The 20054-nt window shown below is 36.2% G+C and overlaps 1 protein-coding gene across 1 annotated transcript in view; it reads right to left on the bottom strand.

Moving 5' to 3' along the window:
- The window catches only part of kif26ab (kinesin family member 26Ab), a 182380-nt gene that overhangs the window by 96599 nt on the left and 65727 nt on the right, over positions 1-20054 (bottom strand). Inside the window, exon 3 of the mRNA XM_056476627.1 lies at positions 8093-8581. Coding sequence (XP_056332602.1) covers positions 8093-8581 — 489 coding nt within the window. The remainder of the gene's footprint in view (positions 1-8092; positions 8582-20054) is intronic.

Raw genomic sequence — 20054 nt, 5'->3', positions numbered from 1 at the left:
CTTTTATAGACACGTGTATGCCTTTTTAAATCATGTTTACCACAGGTGAGCTCAATTAAGCTGCAGAAACATCTCAAGAATGATCAGTGGAAACAGAAGGTATCTGAGCTCAATTTAGAGCTTCACGACCAAGGCTGTTAATACTGATGTACATGAGATTTTTCAGCTTTTTTATTTTTCAATAAATTTGCAACAATTTCAAAAAATATTATTTTCACATTGTCATTATGGTGTATTGTGTATAGAATTTTGAGGAAATAAATGACTTTAATCCATTTTGGAATAAGGCTGTAACATAAAAAGTGGTAAAAGTGAAGCGCTATGAATATTTTCCGGATGCACTGTAATTGTATTAAAAGGATAGTTTCCTTTAATACCGTTTTAAGCAACCCTCAGCACATAGTACATGCTGAAAAAGCATTTTCAAGCATTCATCTGAATCCGAACTTGACATCTGTCAGCTTCTTTATCTTATTTTGATGTTGAATGCCCTAAACTCTTCATCAAAGTGCTTCTTGCCATTTGATGTTTCACGTCTCACTTTTCAGGAACACCTGCTTCAAAAGTTCTGATGTGCCTTTACCCAGAAGCACAGGTATAAAAATCGACTTCACAGAATGCAAGGCCCCTCCAAAGATTTCCTGTCAGAATCAGTCCATCTCAATGGCTTTGTCTCCACCTCTTTTCTCCCGCTGCTTGTCATTTCTCCCCACAGAAATCAGACAAGTTAAAGCTCTTTGCTCAAGGCTCTGCCGAAGTCCCAGCGCACTGCATGCATTATTGTCATCACTCCAATCTAATGAAAGGAAGAAGCCTTTCCAAATTATACAAGGCACATCTTTGAAACAGCAGAAAGCATATAGAGCTCTGTTCACAAGAGCGAGTTGTGTGTTTGGGTGAGTACCACAAGGCAGACAGCTTCTGTTGGTTTTTCAAGACATACTGGGCCAGCAGTTGGTCAAATGTTTTATTTCTTTATCCAAGGCTTTCTGCTTTGTTTGTCTGCTCACATGCTGGCTGCTAAAAGCATCAGTGCCAGCTCACTTGCTGGAATAAAGCACTTGTTGACTAGCACAAAAAGGAAAAGCGCAGACATCACTATTGTTAACCTTTCTTCATCAATAGCGGTAACTGATGGCAGAACAAAGAGGCTCTTTCAGAGGCAATTGCAAAAGACTGTAAAAGCAACATCAATAGTGCAAAAAGAGGTGATGTGTATTACAGATAAAGCTCGGATGCAAGAGATAGTTCAGCTGACCACCTGTTTTGTTTTTGTTTCGTTTAGTTTAACAAGCTGAAGCTGTACACTTAGCACACATGAGCAGTCCACTGTGGAATGTAGCAGTTCAGTAAGCAGCCAGTCAATAAAATGCAGGAGTAATAAAATGAACTCCTCAAACTGTCAATCTGCCAAACCTGCATTCTGGTGATTGTTCTATACTGTGTGACTGAGAGCAATATATCAGCTACATGATTAATCAAAAAGTACTTAGCCCTTATGAAATTACTGTCATCAATTGATAATAGTCCATGTTTTATATACAGTTGAAATTAGAGTTATTAAACACCCTTTGTTTTTGAATATTTCTCAAATTATGTTTAACAGAGCAAGGAAGTTTTCACAGTATGTCTGATAATATTTTTTCTTCTGGAGAAAGTCTTATTTGTTTTATTTCGGCTAGAATTATAATTATTAGCAGTTTTTTAATTTTTTAAAAACCATTTCAAAATCAAAATTATTAGCCCCTTTAAGCTATATATTTTTTGATAGTCTACAGAACAAACCATCGTTATACAATAACTTGCCTAATTACCCTAACCTGCCTAGTTAACCATATTGACTTAGTTAAGCCTTTAAATGTCACTTTAAGCTGTATAGATTGTATACATTATAGAACTGTATACATTACTTTATAAAAGAAAAAAAGCAAGAGGTCTCTTGCTGTATGCTCACAAGGCATGACTTTTCAGATTATAAATGTAAATTGCAATTAGTTTTTCTCTTCTTCACAATTTATGCATTTAATGTCTTTAATCTTTAAGACATAGGTCTCAAACTCAACTTCTGGAGGGCCACAACTCAGCACAGTTTTGCTTCAACCCTAATCAAACACAGCTGATCCAACTAATCAAGGTGTTTAAGTCTACTAGACACTAGAGCTTCATCCGAAATCACATACTTCTATACTATTTCAAGAGCTCACACTTAGCTATTGCTTGATATAATTTGCAAATTTGGCATGCTGTCCTGGGAGAGACCCCTAAGCTCGGAGATACTTGAGCCCAGGGCTCCCGTCCAGTCATGAAGCATGGAGGGTTTCTTCAAAACAAAGATAAGGAAGGTAGGATAAATGGGCTTATTTATTGGAGGCTCCTTTCGAAATTACTTTATTAAACTTCATATAGTACACTAAAAACAGTATGCAAGCCGAGTAGCATGTCCGAAGTCATAGAATTCGAAAAACAGTATGTGAGAAGTACCTGGATGACCTACTATTTCCGGCAAAATTCTGAAGTGCGCATCGGATGGATGATACGCTATCCCATGATGCACTGTGAGAATTTATGAATGGGAGTGAATCGATGCAACTGACACAGGTAGGTTATGTGATGATGACAAAATGGCGGATGTAGTACATCCGAGTTCCATTCATCCTACTCACATTCACACTGTATAGAACGTACTTTTCTAAGGCTGAGTAGTTCGTTTAAATTCAAATACAGTACCTACTTAGTAGGCGATTTCGCGGCCTAGTACCTGAAGCCCAGCTGTAAATTAATTCATTTGTTATAATATTTTTATTTCTTTCATTATTTGTTTACTGAATGATGGATGTTTTGTTTCAGAATTTCTGTATTTATATTTCATTTATAATTTTTACCTGCTGTGCTGCGACGGAGGTGTCTGTATGGTGACCTGAAATTAATATCCCGGAAGGAGCGGATGAGCATGCGGTGTGGATGTCGTCGGGGTAAACGTTGGCATGAGAGAGATTATTTGCTCAGCTAGTTGTCAAATAAAGAACTGAAGAGAGCTTATGACATCTATGAGCCTGTGAGGATAACAATTTCCTCCCTGAGTATCATCAGAGTTGTTGCACTGTGTTTACTAAATACTACGTTAGCTGCAAAACCAGGACATCTCAATGGCTCCTCAGGCAGCACTGGATGCGTTGCACAATGCCGAGTTCTCCACGTAGGAGCGCCGCGGGGTGGGGCTGGGGAGTTAGGACGATTCTAAGGGCCCATACATTTACCGATTCTAAGGGCCCCTCTTCACTTTTATCCACGATCTTAAAATCACCACCCCCCCCCAACCCTCCCTCCCCGGTTTTTACTTTCATCCGCCGATCACTTCCCCCAACAACCCAATCCACAACCCAGCCCCCCCACCCTCTTCATTTTCAATCGTGATCATCATCACCACACCACCCACCTTTGGGCAAAGGAACAGTTGTTTTTATGCCACTACGAGCACCAACACAGGCCTGCAATGGGGTTTATTTGTTTCACTGTTCATTTTATATGTACAATGTTTGAGCTTTACTAAATGAACTGCTGATTTTTGATGTATGAGTTTTGGAAAAAGGAAAACGAAAAGCATTATTTTGAACCAAAACCTTTATTTCTTTTGTTTGTATACCTTAGTTTAATTGTATTTAAGTAAATTTGGAAAGGTAACTTTGTACCAGATTGGTTGTTTATGATTTATATTAATTGGTCTCATGTTATAGGTTTCTTTTTAGGGTTAAAATATAATTGTTAGCAATTAAAACAGGAAAAGGGCGCTACATAGTCTTGAACATATGGATTAGTTGGATCAGCTGTGTTTGATTAGGGTTGGAGCAAACCTGTGCAGAGCTGTGGCCCTCCAGGAATTGAGTTTGAAACCTGTGCCTTAAAATGTTTAAACAAAGTCCTGTTGCACATAAATATGAGGTATGCAAAATGACAGTTAGCTGCTAAGCATATTAGCATATTTTCAAATATTGAATACTTTTGGTGGAATCTTTTCTCTTTAAAGGAATAACGTTTTATTGTTACTTAAACACCAACACTGATCTCTTCTAGATTCATTGTCAAGGATATTTCCAAATCACTCGCTCACTCAATTTCCTTCAGCATATTTCCTGTGTTTTCAGTGATCGCCAGAGCTGAATGAACCACCAATTTCTTCTGCATATGTTTTACACACCTGTATTTCCAAATTACTCACTCACAAATAACACACACTCACTTAACACACAGTCTACATGCATGTTTCAATGTTTATATATCTAACTTATCACACACGATTTAAAATACAGACATTTTCAATTTCAATTCATTCAGACAACTGTAGGCTCACATAGCCTGACCAGACATCACAGTGAGTTTTTCTATCTCTCTCAACCATTGCATTACAAAAACAGCAGCTCCTTTCACTTGGAAAGATGTGAAAGTACATCCAAATCACTGTTATTTTCAACCTCTCCACCCAGAAAAAAAGCTTCTACTCTGAACATTTTTAGGCCTTTTCAGGGAATCCACACAGACAAACTCATGATAGGTTCATGCCAAACGCAAATTTGCGCAAGTAGATTACATATGAAGCAAAGGCAAGAATGACGTGGAATTAATCTGTCATTTCTTCCGCACAAGTTGCAAAAATTCACCTCGAGCGGAAAATTAACATGAGATGAAAAACTTCAAAGCATTTTTCAAGAGTTCACACTTAGATAATGCTTGATTATTTTGGCATGCTGTCCCGGGAAAGAACCCTGAGCTCGGAGATAGATGAGCCCAAGGCTCCCGCCTGGTCAATAAGCATTAGGAGGGATACGAGATCAGGTAGTTCTCGATAAAGAATAGACTGCTGACTGTACGTGGTAGGTGCTTGTGACTTTAAATTTGTTGCATGTTTTTTGTATGGGAGGAAACCGGAGTACCCAGGGAAAACCCACTCGAACACGGGGAGAACATGTAAACTCCGCACAGAGAGTGTCGGTTGGCTCAGCTAGTGTTTGAACCAACGATCCCCTTGCTGTGGCACAACAGTGCTAGTCACTGAGCCACCATGTCACCCGAACTTAGAATTGAGGAGAAGGGATGGATGGGGGGGTTTTCAAAATGAAGATTAGGCTGGATATTTATATTAAATTTGGAATGATCAGATTGGCTAGTTAGTAATTAGTGATAGGGGTCAGCTGTAGTCAATCCTATTGCGTGCTCCTCTCGAAATTAGTTTGTGAAACTTCATGTTTTGAGAATTTCCTCATTGAAAAATCAACCAAATAGGTTGTTTGTGCAAACAGTTTTATATGACCTATAGTTACAACCTCTAGTGGATGTAAAAATGATGACAATGTCATGTTGTTTGAATTTACATGAAATTACATATGACTGGAATAACTTATCAAAATGCAGGTTTGTTTAAATGGCATTGTATGGTTATAGATTGTTATAGATAGTCCCTTAAGGCCTGTGCAAATCAAGATGATTTTCACTCATGCTTATTGACCATGTTTAATGTCTTGTGACTAAACAAAGGCGCCCATTGCGAGTATGCTCACCAAGATGCCAGCTGTAAAAGTGTCTGGCTCATCTTTTTTTATTTTGGTCTGTCATTCCAGAGGAAAAAACTTTTTATGTGTTTATGTGTCTGGAACTGCTGAAGTTACACTAAACATGACTAGGTGGCGCTCAAGCACAGTGGCGAGCACACATTTGTACACAATGAAAAAGATACAACTACAAAAATGGCGACAAGAGGCAGTTGTGATGGAAATTCATTGCAGATCAGATAAGAATCCGTGGTGAAATTCATTTCACACATTTATTTCATGACCTCACAAGCTTTTTACTTACCTTTTCTTTATCTCTGGGGCTAGAGCTGCTGCGGTTACCTGAACTGCCCATGTTTTGTTTGTCAGTTAACAAATACCATACTTACTTGCTTACTTCTACGGCCATTTATATCAAAGTTGATATTTAGCCACACTATACTGATGTTTCGTAACATCTACACAACGGACAATTTAGTTTACCCAATTCACCTACAGCACTGTGGGGGAAACCAGAGCACCCGGAGGAAACCCATGCCAACACTGGCTGTGAGGTGACAGTGCTACCCACTGTGCCACTGTGTCGCCCCCAACAAATACCATAGCAATGATTTTAACAAGCACGTAAATACTATCTTTTGTCTTCTCCTGTGCAGTGCCACCTTGTGTATGGTTTATTTATGTTTACCATTATTCTCTGTTTAAGCACCATCTAACATCCAATTGTGAGTTTGCACCTTTGGCTGTTCACATGTTTTGTCTTTTGAGCGTGCAAGTTCATTATTTCCAATAGAGCATGCAAATAGGAAGTGATTTGCACCATTTTCCAGGTGCTCCTAAATGAAAACCTATAAACTTTTTAGAATGCAACAAGTCATGTGACTAGAACTAACCAATCAGCTTCACACTTTGTATGGAATACAATCACTTTAGTTATAACGGTAGATTGGTTGCCTCAAACACAGAACACTCCAATACTGCAGTGCTTTTTTTTTGTATCAGAGCTGTAACAATGACTTGTCCTCTAAGAAAACGGTTGATGGTTGCCTAAAAATGACAAATGCCACGGGAGGAAGAGCACAAAAAGCACATTGAAAATGCAATGCTCCTTGTGCTTTTTCATACACTTTCCATGTGCTTTGAGACTACTTTTAAGACTCTTACTCTGCTCATTACAAGTGAAAATGTCTTGGTTCTGAATACCGAAAAATATCTTTAAAAAATATTGACAATAAATACAAGCAAAAAGGTGTCCAAGTGTACAAAATCCTCTACCCACTATTTTTCAAAACTGTAAATACATAATTAAGCATTCAGCAGAGGCTTTGGAATATGATTTACAGCCTGTTCCAGGCTTCCAGAACATCTTACCATTGCATGCATTCTCTGGGATTGAACTCATGATTGTTATGCAACTAAAAACCAAACTCTACTGAGTTAAACGATTCATGCATTTTAGCAATGATAAAAGACGCATTAAGTCATACTTGTGTTAGGGGAACTATTTTAGTAACAATTAAGTTTTTATTAACAATTTAGATTTTTTTAAATCTTCATAAATACAAAGAAAATTATAAATATCTAAATTACTTTTATAAATACTAATATTGATTACTATAAACTTTTATAAACTGGACTGACACAGTTTCAGTTTAAATTTACTAGAACATCTATGATAAGCTGCTTTGACACAATCTACATTGCAAAAGCGCTTTAGAAATAAAGATGAAGTCATTGCAATAGCCTAGTGGTTAGCACACACACATCAGGGCGTCCCAAGTTTGAATCTAGTCTCGAGGACATTTCCCAAAGCTACCTCCCTCTTTCTCTCGCTTCCCGTCTTATTACTGTCCTATCCAGCCTGATCTCATGAGTTTTGTCAGTTTAGTGGCTAATTTGTACGAATTAGTACGAGTTCAGTTGTACGAAATTGTACGATTTTAAAAAGGAGGCGTGGCACCTAACCCCACCCCTAACCCCAACCGTCATTGGGGGATGAGCAAATCGTACTAAATTGTACGAATTAGATCGTATGAATTTGTACGAATTAGCCACTAAATCAAAAAGTTACGAATTGCCGTGAGATAGTGTTGGTCCTATCTTAAAAAAAAGAAATAAAGATTCATTTAATTAAATTGAATATTAACAGGTTCACTATTTTAGAAAACAATTTAATTTAATAACAATTAAGAATTGTGTTGTTTAAACTCATTATTAAGCTCATGAATTGGCCATAGTGTATGTGTGGGTGTGAATGCAAGAGTGTATGGATGTTTCTCAGTGCTGGGTTGCAGGTGGAAGGGATTCCGCTGCGTAAAACATATGCTCGATATGATGGCGGTTCATTCGGCTGGCGACCCCTGATTAATAAGGGACTAAGCCGAAAAGAAAATGAATGAATGACTACTGTTAATGATTATTAATGAGTTCACTATTTTAGTATACACACTTACAAGTTGTATTTCTTAAAAAAGTGACAAATGATCTATAGATTTGTTGGAAGGCATGTTGTTTGCTGTTTTAGGAAATGATTGAAAAAGATTTCCTACCGGGTTTGGCTGAGGCAGGAAGTTGTTGACACGCGAGATGCTCCACATGCCCTCTAGATACTGCTGCGCTTGAATGGTGACTGAGCTGATGGTTCCCGCCAGTGGTCTTCCAGCCATGGTGACCTGAACGCTGGGTTTCAGAGCCGAAACGCTGGAGGACGAGCTCTGAGACCAGCCTAGCTCCCGCTGACGCTCGCCAACAGGGAGGACGCTGTGCGCTGGGTGAGGGATCCTGGATTTGGTTGGTCTGGAGGAGACAGTGACCACGCTGTGAGTCGTCAGCCTGGCTGGATGTCCAGGAAAGGTGCTGGATGGCAGAGATGGCATATCGGGACCGGGGTACAGATCTTGGAGAGTATGAAGCGCTTGTTGTTTTAGCTGCTGTGCTGATGATCCACACGCCGGACACCTCGTGCCTTCATGTCCACCTTTCAGGAGCCAGTCGGGGACCTGCAGCTGGTCGATGATGAAGGAAGCAAATCCAGGGTCCTGCAGAGAGTCAAAAGAAGAGAAAAAAAGATTGTTAGAGATATGAATTGAGCTTGGTTTTTCAGATTAGTTCCAGATTCTTGTTTAAGATACACAAAGCTACAATGTAAAATTGCTGGGTTCCACACAATTGCAAAAAGTTAACTTAATATTTTTACTAATTTAAGTGGATTGAACATAAAACAATTAAGTGGTTCACCCAAAAAAACTTAAGAATGCCAGGAGCTTGAAACGAGTCTACCTGATGGACAGGGACTTATGTCTGTGTGCTCGCACTCAAACACAATAAAGTGCTTAGAGCAAGTAACTATTGCTGCAGTACAAGATCACTTATCATGATAACACTACAGAACACACTACAGAAGATTATTCAGCCACCGTTATACAAACACTTACACAAAAGGTAAACATGTAGAATGGGTAGGAAATTTAATTGCATTTTACATTTAGTTTAACACAACGTCATAATGCATTTCATCAGGGGCATTTACACAACTCAATTTTTAACTAAGCACTAAACATGTTTCATGTGCTTTAGTCTTTCACTTATAATAAGTGTTTTGGGCATCTGAAAATGCTTCTAAATGTCTAAAAATGAGTTTCAAAGCACACATTTCTGAATAGTATCTTACTATTAATATCATTTATGTGCAAAAAAAAAAAAAACTTATTTTTTTCTTTCAACTTACACTGTAAAAAATGTTGGGTTCCACACAATTCCTTCATGTTGTCCCAACACAAACCAATTAAGTTAACTTTTACAAATTTAAGTGGATTGAACATAAAACATATAAGTTGTCCCCAAAAAACTCAAGAATTGTGTTATTCTCAATTATACTCAATTAAATAAGTAGTTTGAACAAGTTTTTTTGTGTATAAATCTTTAAATGCATTTATACTGGAAACAAAAATTTAATTACTAATGCGTGTTAACATATAATGTATGATTTATTTTAAATAAATAGTTTTTAGACAGATATACAGTGCATCCGGAAAGTATGCCCCAGTCAAGAGGTCAAGAGCACTCTGAAGCAGGTTTTCATTCACGATGTCTCTTTACATTGCTGCATTCATATTTCCCTCTATCCTGACTAGTTTTTCAGTTCCTGCTGCTGAAAAACATCCCCACATGCTTCACTGTAGCGATGGTATTAGCCTGGTGATGAGCGGTGCCTAGTTTTCACCAAATGTAACGCCTGGCATTCACTCCAATAAGTTAAATTTTAGTTTCATCAGACCAGAAAATTTTGTTTCTTATGGTCTGAGAGTCCTTCAAATGCCTTTTGACAACTTTTTGACAAAACCTCTACCATATAGGCCTGATTGGTGGATTGCTGCACAGATGGTTGTCCTTCTGTAAGGTTCTCCTCTCTCCACAGAAAAACGGTTGGAAGAGATGTGCCAGAGCGCGGTTCACTTGGACTTTGGCATAGTATGTTTGTAGTGTGAGTGCAAAGCGGGCCTGAGCCCGAAACTGAAGACGAGACGTGACTTTTACGGGACTGTTTCATATGGATTTATTAATCATTCTTACTGTTCAATGAACGCAAACTGTCGTAGATTATTAAAGACGCAAACCCTCCACTGCACGACAGCTGCACCTTTTTCAAACCTCCAAATTACTGCAGCATGAGGACTTTCGATTGTTTATGAGCGTTAAAAGTGGCTGATCTGTTCGGCTAAATATTTGACCGCGTGTCACTGTATCCCAAATAACTAAAACAATAAAACTAAAGAAATCTCCTCTGTGCTAAGCGAGAGCGCTTCTTAAACTGAACAGCGCATCATCGATGACTTAAGCATTCTTAGGCCCGAATGTAATGTGAGTGTGGGCCGTCGGGGGAGACGGGAGGTGGGACAAGTGTGCTTCTGCCCGGTTCAAGCCAACTGTACATAGAGTGAGTACGCCCTTAGAGCTTCTCAGCAAAGGCTTCTGTACATGTGATTTTTATTTACTGATTATTTTTTTATCAAATTTGCAACCATTTTAAAAACTCTTTTTTTCACATTGTCATTATGGGGTATTGCGTGTAGGATTTTGAGGAAATAAATGAATTTTATCCATTTTGGAATAAGGCTATAAAATAAAAAAATGTGGAAAAAGTCAAGCGCTATAAATACTTTCAGGATGCATTGTATATATAGATTTTTTAAAATCTCCTTAAATTAAATGCTAATTGAATTACTCTAAATTACTACTGTTACTACTACTAGTAAAAATGAATAAATAAACATTAATAACTATATTATGATAGTAATAACAAATAATAATACAATGGATAATTATAAACATCAGTACAGATATTTTTATATTTGATGTTTTGTTTTCACATGATTTTTGATAAATGAATAGATGTATGTAATACATCTCATCATCATTATTATCATCTCATTGTAAACTATTCAAAGATAAAACTATAAATTGTGAATATACTACAGTGTAACTAATAAGAATACAAAAATATAAACACAACTACTAACAACAGGCACATTTTAATGTTTTATATTTAGTTTTATTGTAATGTTTTATATATTTTTTATGTTTTATAGATGGGTGAATAGACTAATTAAAGATTAAACATTTCTAATATCACAATTCAGATGATTAGATTTCTCCAGTCTAAAAACTTTTATTTCATAATATTCATTCATTCATTCATTTTCCTTCGGCTTAGTCCCTTATTTTTCAGGGGTCGCCACAGCAGAATGAACCACCAACTATTCCATATGCTTAGAATATGTGGTGCGATTTTACACAGTGGATGCCCATCCAGCTGCCACCCAGAACTGGAAAACACCCAAATACTTTCTCATTCACACACACACACTCATTCACTATGACCAATTTAGTTAATCCAATCCCTTATAGCTCATGTCTTTGGACTGGCGGAAACCGGAGCACCAGGAGGAAACCCACACGAACATTGGGAGAACATGCAAACTCCACACAGAAACGCCAACTGGCCCAGCCAGGACTTGAACCAGCGACCTTCTTGCTGTGAGGCGACAGTGCTAACCACTGACCCACCATGCTGTCCTAATTTAATAATATAAACAACAAATTCTCATTGCTGAAGTGACAATAAATATCATTTTATCAGAAGGACATTTACAACAACAACATTTTTTAAATGTATTGTACTGTTCACAACCACAGCCTGCAGACATTTGGACAAGGTTTTCCCAGTTCCCCCAGTTTTCCCAGAAGCCCGATCTTAATTATAATATTTCAAACTAAGCGGAGCTGAAAAGTGAGAGTTTCGTGGGTGGGTGGTGGGTGGCAGGGTGTAAAGAAAACAACAGCTGAGCCCGGCCATGAAGCACATTGCAGTGTGTATTTACATTTGATAAGACTCCCAGCAGGGAGAGATATGACAAGAGACCCAGCATGAAAATAATCATCTCCCATTCAGTGCCAGGGGCTTGACGCCAGTCTACCTGATGGACAGGGGCTTATGTCTGTGTGCTCGCACTCAAACACAATGAAGTGCTTAGAGCAAGTAACTATTGCTGCAGTACAAGATCACTTATCATGATAACACTACAGAACACACTACAGAGGATTATCCAGCCACCCTTATACAAACACTTACCCAAATGGTAAACATGTAGAATGGGTAGGAAATTCAATTGCATTTAGTTTAATTTACATTTAGTTTAATTAAATGCTACATTTAATCCAAATGATTCAGGGACATTTATACAACTAATTTTTAACTAAACTCTAAAGGTGTTTTGGGGATCTGAAAATATTTCTAAACTTCTAAAAAAAAGTGCATGTTTCTAAAAGTTTATATTATTTACTATGTGCTAACTTTCTGGGTTTTTTTTCTTCATCAACCTATGATGACATAAGGCATCCAATTAAATTTGAGCTCAAAATTAGATCAAATATTTTGAGCAACTGCTCTTGGTGGACCAAGAACGCAGAAAATGCATTTAAGAATCAATGTAGACTCTGAATAAAAGTGTTCTGGAGAGAGAATGAATGCTGAGTGTGTGTTATCATTGGTGTCTAAGAACAGAGAAGCTCCCTATACAAACATCAGCGAAAAAGTTCTGTAGAAAAGACTTGTTAAGACTTGGGATTTAACAGTAAGTTTAAAACAGCAAAAGCATCACATGCGTTATATGAGCTACATGTTAAAAATCACATGTGAAACAAACATGGAACAAATGTGGAACATGTGTAAAAAATGATGAAACAGAAACGATACAGTCCAGAAGACCAGTCAGAGAGCAACTGTGTACTGACAACCCTCCAGTTTTAAAAGTTTGTGTTTCAGTTCATCTGTAGCAGGGGTGCCCAATTCTGTTCTTGAAGATCTACCTTCCTGTAGAGTTCAGCTACAACGATCAAACACACTTTGTCTTTAATTCCTAAGTGTTCTTTCAGATCCTGCTGAGTTGGTTAAGTAGTTTTTGATCAGGGTTGGAGCTGGACTCTGCAGGAAGGTAGATCATAGGACGAGGACTGGGCACCACTGATACTGAAATGAAACATCAGCAATTTTAAACCAAGACAGGGTCTTTAACACTTTCAAAAATCTGGAAGTTGAAGATGTCAGAGTAGAGTGAACACCACTAATGAAAACGCAACAAAAACACACCTCAATCTAGATCTACAACATTGTAAAAAATGCTGGGCTCCACACAATCGATTTGTGTTGGGAAAACAAGAAGGAATTAAGTTAACCTATTAATTTATACAAATTTAAGTAAATTGAACATAAAACAATTAAGTTATCATAAAAAAACTTAGGAATTGTATTGTTTCAGCTCATTTTAAACAAGTAGTACAAACATTTGGGACACAATGTATAAGACAGATACAAAATTTGAATACTGAATTTGAGTAAATGTTATTATAACATTTTTTAATATACCTTCTAGCATTCCTTTCTGTTTTTATCATGCTGTAAGTAAACCACTTTTCATATTAGAGGGTAGTAGTGGACAGGCTTCCCAAAAAAGGCATAGTTGTTCAACACCACCTTGGGAATCAATCGTTTCGTGTTCAGTGTGAAGGCACCAGTTTGCCAATTCACTTCACTTTATCAAGTCGCAGTAAATAATATTTCATTTAAATATATAATATAAATAATAATACTACTAATAATATAATATAAACAATAAATAATATTTAATCATACAATATAATTGTAACTAAATAACACTAATAAGGTAAGATTTTTTCACACACTAAAAAGCATCTATGTTTTAGTTTTTTTCCATGGAGGAAATAATTACATACAGGTTCGAAATGACATGAGGGTGCACTATAAAAAGTAATTAGTTACTTTACAAAAAAAAACAAAAAAAACATGAGTAAACCTGTTGCTTTAAAAGCAACAAGTCATTCATTCATTTTTCTGCGGCTTAGTCTCTTTATTCATCAAGGGTCCCCACAGTGGAATGAACCGCCAACTTATTGAATATGTTTTACAAAGCAAATGTCCTTTGCAATCCAGTGCAGGGAAACACCCATACACTCACATTCACACACATACACTACGGCCAATTTAGTTTAAGCAGCAAGTTGTCTTTACTTTAAAAAAGTAAGGGTGTACTCACACTATGTACAGTTGCCTTGAACCGGGCAGAAGCACGCTTGTCCCCCTCCCGTCTCTGCCGACACTCATATTGCATTCTGGCCTGAGCACGCTTGCATCATTGATGATGTGCTGTTCAGTTTAAGAAGCGCTCTCGCTTAGCACAGTGGAGATTTCTTTAGTTCTTTCATTTTAGTCGTTTGATATGCAGTGACACAGTCAAATATTTCGGCAAACAGATCAGCCACTTTTGAAGTCCTCGTGCTGCAGGAATTAGAAGGTTTGCTAAAGGTGTAGCTGATATGCCGTAAGGGGATTGTGTCTTTAATAATCTATGACAGTTTGTGTTGATTGAACAGTAAGAATGATTAATAAATCCATACGGAACAGTCCCTTTAAAAGTCACGTCTGTCTTCAGTTTTGGGCTTAGGCGGTACACTTGTAATGTGAGTGCAAAGCACGCCTGAGCTTGAAACTGAAGACGAGACGAGACGTGACTTTTAAGGGACTGTTTCATATGGATTTATTAATCATGAGCCCAAGTGAACCAAACTTGGCACACCTCTTCCAACCGGGCCAGGGCCAGCCAACTGAACCGCCTGAGCCCGATTCAGAGCACTCACACTTCTCAAATGATCCAGGAAACGGTTCGGATAGCACAGTGTGAGTACGCCCTAAGTAAACTCATTGTAACTTGGAACTGTAAAGTTGACTTATTAACTTATTTTTTATAGTTATAAACATACACTGTCAAAAACGTTGGGCTCCACACAATTCTTACATGTTGTCCCAACACAAATTGATTAAATTAACTTAATAATTTTTACAAATTTAAGTGGATTGAACATAAAACATTTAATTTGTCCCCAAAAAAGCCTTAATACTTGTATTGTTTCAACTAACTTTAAATAAGTAGCTTGAACAAACTAAACAAATTAAAATTAATAATTTTAAGTTAACAAGTTTACTCGATTTTATTAAGTAAAGTCAACTAATAGTTTTTACAGTGGGTAAATGATGATAGAATGCTAATTTTAGAGCAAAGCATTACCTCAGCACTCATTTCTAATGCTATTATCCAACTTTCACATCCACACACACGCACTGGTCTTCTGAGAGATATTTCTCACACTGTAGATCAGTATTAAGGAGGTTATACCCGGCCTGGAGCCCAGGGCAGCATTAATGTTTATGGTGCCTGATTTTTCTCCGAGCCACAGTAGTAACCTGAACGAGCGAGAGCCCAAAGGCACTAAAGAGCATACAAATCATCCACTATGAGACGTAAAAAGAAGAGTGTTTAACAGAATTAAAACAATAATTAGTACACAAAACCCTCTTAGGTCTCTTAAAGTTAATTTGCAATTAAGCAAACAGACTTCACTATGTAAGCAAAAAATCATCCCATGACTTATTTCTTTAATAAATGAGGGGGTCTCGGATGACAGGTGGCCATTAAGATGCTGGCAGATATGTTTGTGATTTGTGCCCTGACTTTAAACTTAGGTGTACTGAAGTCCTATTACTATAAATATTCTATGTGCTTGGAGTATTCAAAAAGGGTATGAATATTTCAACATGATCGTTTAGATTAGCAATATACTCAGTGACGAAGGGCTTTTTGAATAAAGGTAGTGGTGCTGATGATATATGTGTCTTTTCAAAGAATAATTTCAAATGTTTACTCATCTGTCATATTTTTTCTGAAATCTGCCCTGTCTTTAGATATTTATTTTCTTCTTCTTTTTTTAAGATATTCACAATTACCTATGTTCAGATGATTTTGTGTCAGTAAGATCCATTGATTGATTGATTGATTGATTGATTGATTGATTGATTCATTCATTCAATCATTTATTTATTTATTTATGTATTTATTTACTTACTTATTTTTTATTTTATTTATTTGTTTTATTTTATAGTACCATCCTTTCATCGACAACCACAAATTAAACACCCATTCCAATTTTGGCTCTTGCTACACATTTAAAAAAAAAAGCTTAACAACCATGATCTCTGATCACTCAGGCGGCATGGCATCAAGAATCATCATCTAAAAACGATATCACCACATGGGCTCAGGACTACTTTGACAAACCTTTGCCAAGTACCACAATACATAGTTACATCCACAAATGGCAGGGAAAACTAGACTGTGCCAAAAGGAAGCCCTATGTTAACAGTGTCCAGAACCAGCATCAACTTCTCTGGGCTCTGAGGCATCTGGGATGAACCCTCACACCGTGGAAACATGTACTGTGGTCAGATGAATGTGTATTTCAGGTATTTTCTTTGAGAAATGGATGTCGTGTGCTCCTGACCAAAGAAGACACGTGTAATGCAGACTGTTACCAGCAACAAGTCCAAAATCCAGGAGCTGTCATGGTATTGGGTTGTGTCAGTGCCCTTGGCAAAGGTTACTTGCACTTCTGTGATGACACCATTAATGCTGAAAAGTACAGTAGATAGAGACTTTGGAGCACAATATGCTGCCTTGGTTTCCAGAGACGCCCATGCATATTTCAACAAAACAATGCAAAACCACATTATGCACACATTGCAAAGTCCTGCCTGCGGAGGAAGAGGATACATGTAGTTGACTGGCCTGCCTGAAGTCCTGACCTGTCTCCAATAAAGAATGTGTGCCACTTTTTCAATCGCAAAATGCGACAACAAAGATTCTGCACTGTTGCCCACCCTAAGACGTGTTCGCAGGAAGAATGGGACAAAATTACACCTGAAACACTTCATCACTTAGTGTCTTCAGTCCGTAAATGTCTTTTAAGTGTTGTGAAAAGGAATGGCAACATTACAAAGGTACCGATTTGGGGTTGTAAAATACTGAGCAGCACTCCTGTTTGCAACATTGGTAAAAATAATACATTTATAAATTATTAAAAATACAAAAGCATGCATTTATCACAGGTATAAATTACATTTTAAAATAACTTTAAAAACAGTTTATTAAAAAAATATGTGTTGTTTGACAACAGTCAAATAAATATAATCTTGGTATTGTATGAGACATTCGTAAAGAAAAAAAAAGAAAAGAAGAGGAAAAAAGTTTCTTTTTCTTACCCCATTGGTTTTTAAATATTTTTTGTTTGTTTGCTTGTTAATACTCTTTCGCAAGTAATAATAAGTAATAATATTTAGTTTTTAAGAATGTTAAATATGTGTTTTTGAAAAACACTAATTAATAGCCATGCAAATTCCATATGAAACAGCGTTAACCTGGAAAAAAAGTCAAAGTGTCAACTTCAGAGGTGAAACAATGCATTACCTTTTGGTAAAAAATAAAAAATAGTACATTTTAATCTTTCAAACAAAATGAATACTGATTTCACTCTAAATCAAAGTGATAGCATTAGAAAGTTCATACTGTTATAAACATGTTTAAGACCCTTTGGCTGTGGATTAGAGCTGTTAATGTTGTAAATAATTTTAATTTTGTTGCACAGATCCACTGTTTCACATTATAGGACGTCACTGTTTCATCAGGAGCTATGATTATTATTAATATTAATATTATTAATTTACCTTGTTAGTGTGAGTTTCCTCTGGGTACTACGGTTTCCCCCACAGTCCAAAGACTTGCGCTATAGGTGAATTGAAGAAACTAAATTGGCCGTAGTGTATGAGTATGTGTGAATGAGTGTGTATGGGTGTTGCCCAGTACTGGGTGGCAGTTGGAAGGGCATCCGCTGTGTAAAACATATGCTGGATAAGTTTGCAGTTCATTCCGCTGTGGCGACCCCTGATGAATAAAGGGACTAAGCCAAAGGTAAACAAATGAATTATTAATGTATAAATAAAAAATACAATTTTAATAACTATTAATTTTATTTAGCTTGTATGTGATTTATTATTATTTTATTATGTGATTTATATTATTTACCTGCATTTTAAGAATCACCAAGAACCACAATTTAAGCTAAAAACATTTTTACTATACTAAATAAAAGAGCAACCAGCATCTCAATATAACAGCCAATGTTTATCTTAAAGTAATCTATCCCTTTAATGACATATATGTTAATGTTCCAGCATGCACTGTAGAAATGCAGGGTCCCAACACTAATGAATTAAGTTAACTTCCTTGTTTTCTACACATTTAAGTGGATTGAACATAAAACAATTAGTTTGTCCTAAAAATCTCAAGAATCGTGTCCTTTCAGCTCATTTTATAGCATTTTATAGCAAGTTCCTAGATGTTGTCCCAAATCAAATAGATTAAGTTAACTTAATATTTTTTATTTTTATTATTATTATTAAATTTTTTATTTTTTTTTACAAATGCAAGTGGACAGAACATAAAACAATTAAGTTGTCCCCCAAAAAACTGACCTGTCTTTCCCTGAAATGTGTAAGATTTGTGTATGGTCAAAGGGGTCAAATTTCACTACGTGTAACAGTGTTGTGACAAATAAAGGCTCATAGTCATCATCGTCATTTTATATAAATAGTTTAAACAAGCAGCAAAAAAATAATTTTGTGAGAGTAGTAAAATTGTACCATCATTAGGACGGTACCATCCATCCACCAGTGCCAGAAGAGAATTCTAAAAAATGTAGAAGTGTGTGTGAGAGAGAGAGAGAGAGAGGGGGGATAGGAGGTAAGATGAGGGTTAGACCCCTGGCCTCAGGGCTTGTATTTGGCCATTGTGTGACTTTATTGGCAGTCCGCTCTGGGTTTTTATGAAGCTCTGGGGATGAATACAGAAGCCTATCTGCTGATTAGTGATGCACTAAAGAACAGAAAGGGAACAGAAGGATAAATGACTACATGTGTGCCCTCGTCCCGCTAGTCTGACTGTCTCTAAAACTAATGATGATGAGATATGAGCGTGGAGAAAGAAAGGACAGAGAACACCAGGAGGAGAGAGAGATACTGACATACATGTGAGGAGGGAGAGAGAGAAAGGAAAAGGAGATGGAGCTGACAAATGAGAAAGTGAAAAGAGAAAAAATAAGAGATGAGGGATGAGATTGTACCACTTGTAGAAAGAATGTTATTGATGATACTTGACCACCATACTAGATGCTGTTTTTAATTTAGCAAGTCTGCCAGCTTTCAGTGTGTCAGAGCTGACAAAACACTAGGAATTTGTAATACGCACACCAAATTGAAGAAATCAAGGCCTACAGAACTAGATATTTAACTAATGGCAGCATTTAATTGTTTAGCTTGATCATTAGGTTATAGTTTAACAGATAATGGATAATAGACATCTAAAGAAAATAAAATAAAAGACATATAATGGCAATGAATAGTTTTTAACTGCGATTTTGATATTTACTTTATTCCAATGACTAACTAGAAGTAATAAAATATACTGGTTAGATATCAGTAGAGCTGTTAAACCAAGTGTTAGAATATTTTTCCATTATGTAAATAGAAAAAAAAGTACAAAAATTAAATGTTTAAACACTTACTTATTTACTTACTGGTTTAATATGTAAATAAGTATATTAATAAGTAAAAGTGTAAATAAATAAATAAATAAGGTAAGTGAATACATAAATCAGTATTTATGTATTAAAATAATTAGGTAAAAAGATGAATGCAAATAAATAAATATGTTAACGAGTAAACAAAAATATGCAAATAAGTACAAATGTAAATATGTGAATCAGTAAGCAAATAAATAAATGAATAATTTAATATGTAAATTAGTTAATAAATAAATAAATAAATAAATAGGTAAATAAAATGTAAATAAATAAATATATAAGAAATAAGCTAATAAAAAATAGGTAAATAAGTAAATAAACTAATAAATTAATTAATTAATATGTAAATAAATAAATAAATAAGTGAATAAATAAATAAGTGAATAAATAAGTAAATAAATAAATGAATATGTAAATAAATAAATAAATAAGTAAATAAATAAGTAAATAAATACATAAGTAAATAAA

The sequence above is a fragment of the Danio aesculapii genome, chromosome 17 (assembly GCF_903798145.1).
Source record: "Danio aesculapii chromosome 17, fDanAes4.1, whole genome shotgun sequence".
NCBI classification, from domain to species: domain Eukaryota; kingdom Metazoa; phylum Chordata; class Actinopteri; order Cypriniformes; family Danionidae; genus Danio; species Danio aesculapii.
The sequence above is the reverse complement of the archived record's forward strand: the minus strand, read 5'-3'. Positions and strand labels throughout refer to the sequence as shown.